The 9,133-nt window shown below is 41.3% G+C and overlaps 1 protein-coding gene across 1 annotated transcript; it reads right to left on the bottom strand.

The window, feature by feature from the left end:
* Positions 1 to 384: 384 nt before the first annotated feature.
* Positions 385 to 1,341, bottom strand: LOC114595476 (olfactory receptor 5V1-like). Its single transcript, XM_028725749.2, has one exon. The coding sequence runs from the start codon at positions 1,339 to 1,341 to the stop codon at positions 385 to 387; it is 957 nt and encodes a 318-aa protein (XP_028581582.2).
* Between the last annotated feature and the right edge of the window lie 7,792 nt (positions 1,342 to 9,133).

Here is a 9,133-nt window from a genome sequence, read left to right as displayed (position 1 = left end):
TCAGTTCCGTTGAATAGTACAGTGAATCGTCAGTGCCATTGCTACCCCCAATGGCGGGCTCATTTCCTTTCCTGGTGTTTCCTGAAGTGAGCGTTTAATGTGTGAAGCAGTGTGGAATGTGGATGTGTGGAATCAGGAAGATGTTAGTGCACACAACCTCATGCCAATGTGGAAGTTACTATGAGCTCTCAGCTGTGTAATATGAGGTAATGCATGTTCTTTGTACTTTTGTCCATTTACTGTATTTATTTTTCCCAATTCGAATTATAAAATGGTGAGTTTCTTGAGTCAAAATGAGAGTACCCTTAAACATTTATTATTATTATTTCTTTTTAAAAAGCATTGTACATATGACTGTGCACTGGAGTTCTCTTTTTGCTCTCCTCAGGTCCTAGCTGAGGAAGAGAAATATTTCTTGCCCATTCTCATCAATCCAGCCTTTACCTCTTTATTCCTCAGACTGTAAATGATTGGATTCAACATGGGTGTTATAATGCAATACAGTGAGGAAACCAAAGTATCTACATCCAGGGAGTACCCTGAACTTGGCCTGTCGTAGTTGAAGTTGGATGTGCCGTAGAATATCATGACCACCATCAGGTGCGAAGCGCAGGTGGAGAAAGCCTTTATTCTGCCCTCAGAGGAATTGATCTTCAGGATAGCACAGATGATGCGGACGTAGGAGACCAGAATAAAGAGGCAGGGGCTGAGCCCTATCAACGCACTGGCCAGGTGGAGCACAGCTTCATTCACGGAAGTGTCTGAGCAAGAGAGCTTCAGAAGCAAGGGGACATCGCAGAAGAAGTGGCTGAGCTCGTTGGACTTGCAGATGGTTAAGGACGATGTCAGGAGGGTGTGCACCAGTGAGTTTGTCAAGCCGCACATCCAGGAGAACGCGGCCATCTTGGTGCAAGCCCCCTTGCTCATGATGCTGGAATAATGCAAGGGGCTACAGATAGCCACGTATCGGTCGTACGCCATGACAGCCAACAGCACACATTCTGTCCCTGCGCAGGTAATGAGGGAGAACAGCTGGACAATGCATCCCGCATACGATATGGTTTTCTTTGCTCGGAAGAAGTTAGCCAACATAACGGGGACCGTGGCAGAGATATAGCAAATGTCTAGGAATGACAAGTTGCTCAGGAAGTAATACATAGGGCTATGAAGGGTCAGATCTGTTCTGATCAGGGCAAGTATCAGAGCATTTCCCGCTAGAGTTACCGTGTAGATGACTAGGAATACTAAAAAGAACAGAACATAGAGGCTGGGGTGGTTTGTAAAGCCCAGGAAAATAAATTCGTCTACAAAGGTTTGGTTTTCCATTTGCTGAGGGGCCATTTGTAGAAAAGAAATGGAGTAGCCTTTTGAGATGGGAGAATGATCGACGTGTGTGAATACTCAGAATGCGGAGTCAATCCGCTGTAAGCAATCTAGCAAAGATTGGCATCTGTGCCTTCATATCATGTAGGTCCCAAGTAGCATTTTGCTACAGAATTAACCCCACAATTACTAAATCACCAAGAGAAGGAGCAGTTTATAAAGAAGAGCGTATAACCCAATCCCTAGTAACTGGTTACCTGTATGGAGAAGGGAAAAGAAACAAATGATGCCAATGCGAATGTGAGGATCACTAGGAGCTAAAGGAATCACGATCAAGAATAAGGACCCGTATGAATATAATTTACAGTAAAACTCTGCTATTCAACTATCAGCTAACACTTCCCATTGTCAAAATTCTCTTAGTCCCTCATGTAGCCTTCATATTCATGTAATTTATTTTTTAAAAAAACATTTCTGTTTACTTCTTTCACCACGTTCTACAGTGTTTCTATGAGAAGGGCTGTAGCTGAGGGGCAGAAAATCTGCTATGCATGCAGAAGGTCGCAGGTTCAATCCCCAGCATCTCCAGGTAGGGCCAGGAGAGACCCTGGTCTGAAATCCTGGAGAGCTGCTGCCCACCAGTGTGGACCAAGGTTAGCCAACATGGTGCTCACCAGATGCTTGGGCCAAAATTGCCAGTGGTCAGGGATTATGGGCATTTTAGGACTGGAAGACACCATGTTGGCTACCCCTAGCATAGGCAATTCTGAGCTACCACTGTTCTGGCCCAGGTCTCACCCACTACAAAGCAGCATTCCTAAATTCTTATGTTTTGTGATTACTCCACACACACACATGCATACCCTCTGACCTGCAGACTCATGATCTCTGCAGCTCATTTTGGAACACCGGTGATCACATTTTGCCAATGCTCCATAATAAATTCCAATGAGTTCATATATTGATCCTGTGTATATGAAAGAGTGAGCAATTCTCACAGCTGCAAACAAAACATAACCCTGCTAAGCTTGAATGTAAAGGACAAATCAGATTTAAGCTCCTTTCCTTGCGTATCATGCCAATTTCTACTACCTAGTTACTCCTTGTATCACAAAATGTTTAATTTTTCAGCTGTGTTCCATTATTTTGATCTTTTCTAATTAAATGGCATTATGGTTCTCAACAGTATTCGTTATTTGTTTTTGTTTTTTAAAAAATAAAATTTCTGCTTGCTAATGCTCATTTGAAAATTGAACGTATGAAATGTTTCAGACTTTTATATGAGAGGTTCTCTTCATCCTTGGTTCTTTCTACTACTCACTTCCACCCCAGATTTTTGAAATGCTTTTAAATAACTAAAACAACTGCAGTGCTGATGGTCAGCTCCAAGCTGCAGTTTTCCTTCTGATGGCTTATTATCTTGAAACCAGTCACAGAGCAGACAGCCCTCAGAGTAGAGGCCACCTTCAGAGAACTGGCCTTGGTAAAGGATGTTGTATGGCACCCAGACTCAGGGGCCAAAATAACTTTGCTGGCTTTGGGCGGCCAACAGTGAGACTTGACTGTAGGGGTAATGCCATTTGCTGCTCTGAGACAGGCTGCAAATTGTCCTGAGCCAGCTCTGGCAGCACCTCACAAACCTCCATTTTAAAATATGGCCTCCTCAAGGAGACCATTTTAAATAATTCCTGAGGTACTCATTTTCAAGCAATAAGCTGGACAATTTTCTCTTTAGATGCAAGACAACAAAATTATGGTCTTCTTTTCCCAACTTATTTTTTTCCCTGTCACCCATATAGCAAGATAATTTATTTAGCTTCCACATCCTTGAAGCAAGATTAATTTTTAAAAATATCTTCTACCTCATAAATAATTTCCATGCACCACAGTTGTGCTAAATCTTTGTCTTTCCTTCTTTACCCTTAACACAGCATAGAAGTTGATCTTATTTCCTGAGTTTTTCCTTGTGTCCTACAGGGTGCATATTTTCTCATAAAAACGTAATTTCTACTAAATCAAAGATAAGGTTTCTTGGCTGAAACTTATATTTATTGCCATTCTTTAGACATAACATCCATTTGGATATTTTCATGAGAAATTATTTTGTTTATCCCAAATAAAACATTAATGCAGCTTCTTACAGTTTGTGTGGGTGGGTGTTAACCCTGCATTTTCTCACAAAGGAGCAAATCAGATCCGTAAGATGAACAGTCCCAAATCCAGAACCTATTAAGCTAGTCCTGTGATCTCAAGGACACCTCAGACCCGTTTACAGTAATAAGCAGCCCCACTACTACCACTGCTCTGTCCTTTATGGCAAACTCTGTTTGAAATGAAGCGGTGTTTCAAAAGCAGCTGATAATAAGAGATAGCAGCCAATTGTTGGGAGGGTGGGGGGAGTAAGTCCAAAATTCTGTTGGCTGACAGTCTCCCCAAGCAACTGCCTGGATCCATTGAAATATCTTTTAAACATAAAAGCCATGGAGTCAAAAGGAGTGCTTAAGCATCTTCAACCTGATCCAGGAGGATCTATATTTTGATTGTTTTAATTTATATTTGTTGTTTGTTTATTGAGCTAATAGTTTTTATTAAGAGTAAAAGAGCCACATTCATTCATGCCAAAGCCCTGTTTAGGGAAATTTTGAATGTTTGATGTTTTATCTCATTTTTAACATTCTGTTGGGAGCCGCACAGAGTGGCTGGGGAAACCCAGCCAGATGGGTGGGGTATAAATAAATTGTTGTTGTTGTTGTTGTTGTTGTTGTTGTTGTTGTTGTTGTTACACCAGTATTCTGTTCTGACGGTAGCACAAGAGCCCTCTCCCCTCCGGTAGTTTCCAGCAACATTGCATATTATATACAGTGTTACTGTACATCTTATATATTGTGTTTTTATTGTTATTGTTTGGCAGGGGGTTCTTTAATTTCCATTGTAAGAACATAACACTGGTATGTAAATGTCTCAGATGATCACACAGACTTATGTGTGTATCATTTGATGGATTGGGACCTGGGGGCATAAACTGGATTTCCATTCAGAGTCACACTTGAACAGACAGTGGGATGCACATTCTGACATGCATTCAGATGAACATCCCAATTCACACGTTACATGTTGCGCATTAACATCTGGTTCGTTTGCATGAACAGAGCTGGGTTGGAGCCCTTCTGGTTTCAGAAGACTGGTACTTGCCTTATCATGATGTACCAGGTCCAACACTATTCTACTCTGACTGTCCATAGCTCTCCAAATCTCTCAACTAGTCCCCACAGGCATAAGCTATTCCAACCTTCCCCAACTTGGTGTCATGCAGAACCTTTGGAGCCTAGCCCCTGAAGGCAGATCTATTGTCACTGGAAGTCAGAGGTGGTTTGTGAGGCATTTATGGTTCTTCTTACAGAAGTCAAAGACACGCAGAAAAGAGGGGGGGGGGAAGCAACCTGATGTGTACGTGCAGAGGTGGTGTGCACCTGATACTTCACCATTCTTTTGTCTCACAACACTGGAGGATATACACGACCAGCCAAGACAAAGGTTCATGGTTCCTCATGGTTAACTCAAGGCTATGTCTCACATAGACAAAGCCAAGCGCAATGCATACAATATTCATTTCAAGTAGGATTCTTTATTGAGCTGAATCAATGGATTGGATGCTTAAGTCGGTGAGCCACTCTTGTAGTCAGAAAAAAAGAACCTATGCATCTTTTCATGTATTTGTAAAAGCAAGCAAAAAGCAAAAGCAAAAAAGACCACATACCTAACCGAATAGAATTATGCGATGCATTTAGGGTGCTTCCAGACTGCCAGCATTTTGTGGGAGGGAGTGAAACAAGCAGTGGAACTATTGACTTGTGCAATTAAAGTGGACCAAAGGAAGGGAAACATCCGAAGCACTGAGAGGGGAAACTGGGAGCTACAGGAAGATGTCCAATTTGAGAAGGCAAAAATGTCCACCGAGGAGAAAGAAACAGTGTGTTGTGGGATGTGTTGCATGGATTGAATTCATTTAAACTGTCTTTAATATTGTGTAATATTGTGTTTTAATATTAATGTGGTGCTTTAATAGTTGCAGTCCACCCCAGGACCTTATGGTAAAGGGCAGGAATTGTAACAACAACAACAAAATAGTGTTTCACCTGTAGTTTTAGGAGGATCAGTAAAATAAGCTTCCATGAATGAAATGTTTAACTAGATTGCAAGATTGTGATCTAAACCTTGAGCCCCTAGGCGTTCAAGAGTAAGTTCAAGGATGGTCAATGGCTCCAGTCCTTAACCATCCCTACTTCTGGGTGAATCACCTGAGTTCAAAGATCCTTGCATGCAGCAGCAGGTTGCATGTATATGGCTGTTCACACAGATTTCATTTTGGGATAGATGGTTAGTACTGTTAACTCTTTTTACTCTGATTATTGTTGCAAGAGGGGAGGAAAAGGGACACATCCCTCATCCGCAAACAGGTAATATCCGCTGTCAGAGCCAACCATATTTCCCTGCTCTGTTCCTGGTCTTGTTCATGAATGGGGAACTATGTGTATAGAGTATGTGTATACTCTATAATTGTATAGAATGGTTTGACAAAGGAACCAATGACATAGAGGGGTTGTGGGCTTTCTTTCACTTTTCAAGGAGATGCTGGGCAGTCATCTGTTGGGGAATGCTCCATTTCTGCATTTCCTGCATAGAGGTTGGACTATGTGGCTTGCAGGACCCCTTCCACTCTATATGATTCTATAGACCTTGGATGGAGAGATACTGCAGAGAGACCCAAGTGAACAGCATTCATTTCCAAGCAAGAAACCTGATTTGGATGAGGAATCATGAGTGTTTCTCAGTTTCTGCTTATGAATGGCCCTTGTTGGCTTGGGAAAGTAGGCTTGAATTGCAGCACCAAGAGGTAATCCTCATAGGAACCTAGGAAGCTGCCTCAACAGTCCACTAGCTCAGCACTGTGCACACCAGCTGCTAGTGGTTCTCTGAGATGAGTAGGCTGGGATCACTCCCTACCCTACCAAGAGATGTTGGGACCTTCTTTATGCACAACAGATGCTTTACCACTGAACAATGGCCCTTCAAAATTGAACCTGGAGGTAAAACTCAGGACTTCCAGTAGCTTAGATTGCAAACTCCACCTCCACAATGGCCATTCCGTTATAGCTCATCCATTTATTTAAAAACCTGTACCACCCTTCATCCCAAAATGGGTTTACCTACCTCACATTCATGCACCCCGCTTGATAGATCACTCACAGCTGAATGTGTAAAGTTTACACATTGTACTGTATTTGAAGTGATGTCAGATGATATGAATGTTTCGCTAACACAAACTGGTTTACGGGTGTTTCAGACATGTAAAGTTTCATTTGGCTACATTTCTCGAGTGACAAGCAAAAGTGTGAGCTCATTCAAGGTAGCATGGAAATACTATTACAGATAGATCAAGCATAATCGATATATTTCATTCCTGACAGTCTGGTCCTAGCAAGAATGAGACTAGAGTTCTATTGGCAGGATAATGTGACTTATCTATGTGAGAACCCAAAACGCTGTTAAGAAAGCATACAGGTACCTACCTGAAATTGCTGTACTGTATTTACCAATGAACATCAGCATCGCTTCCTCTCAGGCTCCTATAGATTAATTCAGGAAGCACTATTTAACCGTCAGTCTAAGACCTGGGGGACATATTGTATTCGGAGAAGTATCTCAGGGACATATGCAAATAACAGGTAATTTAACTGTTTATTGCTTTTAAGGAAAACAGCAAAAACTACAAAAACATAAAATTTACCCATCCAGAGAATATACATATATATGTGATGAAAGCCTGGCTGCATTTAAAGTCAGCTGGCATTTTGCCATTGTTGCACTTGAATGAGAATTTCATTTACAGTGAATAATGATAAAGATGCTATTTAGGGTACAAAATGGATTTTATTTGAAGAACAGGATTAGGGTATAATTTTCTAAGAAATAGCTTTTGCAATACTGTAAACTTCAGCTAAGGATACTACCAAAGCTTACATATTATTCTCCCGTCAGCAATCTTCCACTTGCTCAGCTAAAACTGATACCCTGGAAATGCAAGTGTGTGTGTGATTGTGGTGGGTTGGGCATTCTGAGCTTGAGCAATAATGAAAATATGACTAAGATTTGGTTTTCCCATAGCTGTTTGAACTTCAGCATGACAACTGAACTGCATTTGAAGATTTGGGAGGTTTTAATATGTGGCAAGTTAATCTGTTTTTCACACTTCCCCCAGAAGCTGCCCAGAGTGGCTGGGGTAATAATAATAATAATAATAATAATCTTTTTCATATTACTTAGGCCCAAACATGCATTTAAGGTCTTAAATTTTAATTTTTTACCATATGTTTTCATAGTGGAAGTGCTACTGTTGCAACCCACCTTAGTTCAAATGATGTGGATCCTGATGCACCAGCTGAAGACCAATTATCTATTTGATTGAAAATGACACTCTTCTATTTTCTGTAGCACATTAACAACACTCAAACATCTGAATTAAAGCCTGTCACTTGAGAAAAGCTGTCATTTTCTCATGTACTGTAATGTAAAACAAGTTCAAAGCTCAATTCCAAAACATTCAGTTTGTTTAGACCAGGCTTCCTCAAACTCAGCCCTCCAGATGTTTTTGGCCTACAACTCCCATGATCCCTAGCTAGCAGGACCAGTGGTCAGGGATGATGGGAACTATAGTCTCAAAACATCTGGAGGGCCGAGTTTGGGGAAGCCTGGTTTAGACATTGCTTTCATTAGCTGCATTCTTGCTTGGTGCTGCTTACAGATGCAGAGGTCATTCCCATCAAAATACCACTCTACGGTATCTCCCCATTTAATTCAGGTCTACCATTTCAACAGACTATCCACTACGTAACAAACAAGACAGAAATGGTAAATCTGGATTAGATGGGGTGGGTGTGTTTGTGGAATGGCATTTTGATGAAGATAACAACATTGTGTGATCACTGAAGGGAAAAAATAAACTTGCATGCATGAACATCTTAGGCTGTATGAAGAAGAATAAGTATTGTGGCCATGATTCTAGCATCCACTATGTGCTTGCATGAATACACATCTGAATGGCTGATTATTATTATTATTTAATCACACGTTTATCCCTCTCTTCCACCAAGGAATTCAGGGCAGTATAAATGGTCCTCCCATTTTTTCCTTACAACACCAACCCTGAGAGGTACTGGAGAAAGAGAGAATCTGGTCCAAGACCACGCAGTAAGTTTTGTGGCTCAGTTGGGAGCTGCTGCTCCAGCAATTGTAACCCTTGTACCACATTGGTTCTTATGAAATGGCTGTTTGTGTATTACATTTGTATCACTCTTTTCCTCCAAGGAGCTCAGAGTGACAGGGAAGCCTCAGAACAGCCCTGTGAAAAGGAGAGTCATTAGAGGAGCTTCTGGGCAGGTGGCTTCTAATGCTACCCAGTATTGTTTTTCGACTGTAAGTTCCAGGAAGAACTTTGCAGCTGACCTTTAAGAGTATTCCAACACCTGGGAGCTTGGGGCTGCAGCTGAATTGCTCATCAGTTCTGAACTAACAAACTGATAAAAGGATGTCTTTGCCACATCTGCTTGGTCATTATGACTTCAGTGTCTGTATCTACTGTCCCCAGATTTAAGCTGCATGTATTACAACCCCAACATAAGAGAAGTAGCAGCAGAGCTTGCAGAAACAATTGAATTTGTTAGTATTTATTCAAAATAATTTCAGGGGGGAAGTGGAGAATTATTCACAGCAAGCGTCTAAGGCCAGATATTATCTTTCCAAAGAGATGCAA

This window comes from Podarcis muralis, chromosome 4, assembly GCF_964188315.1.
Source record: "Podarcis muralis chromosome 4, rPodMur119.hap1.1, whole genome shotgun sequence".
NCBI lineage: Eukaryota > Metazoa > Chordata > Lepidosauria > Squamata > Lacertidae > Podarcis > Podarcis muralis.
The sequence above is the reverse complement of the archived record's forward strand: the minus strand, read 5'-3'. Positions and strand labels throughout refer to the sequence as shown.

What these genes read in the sequence shown, in the direction of transcription:
- LOC114595476 (XM_028725749.2), bottom strand. Translation starts at nt 1,341, where the DNA reads ATGGCCCCTCAGCAAATGGAAAACCAAACCTTTGTAGACGAATTTATT.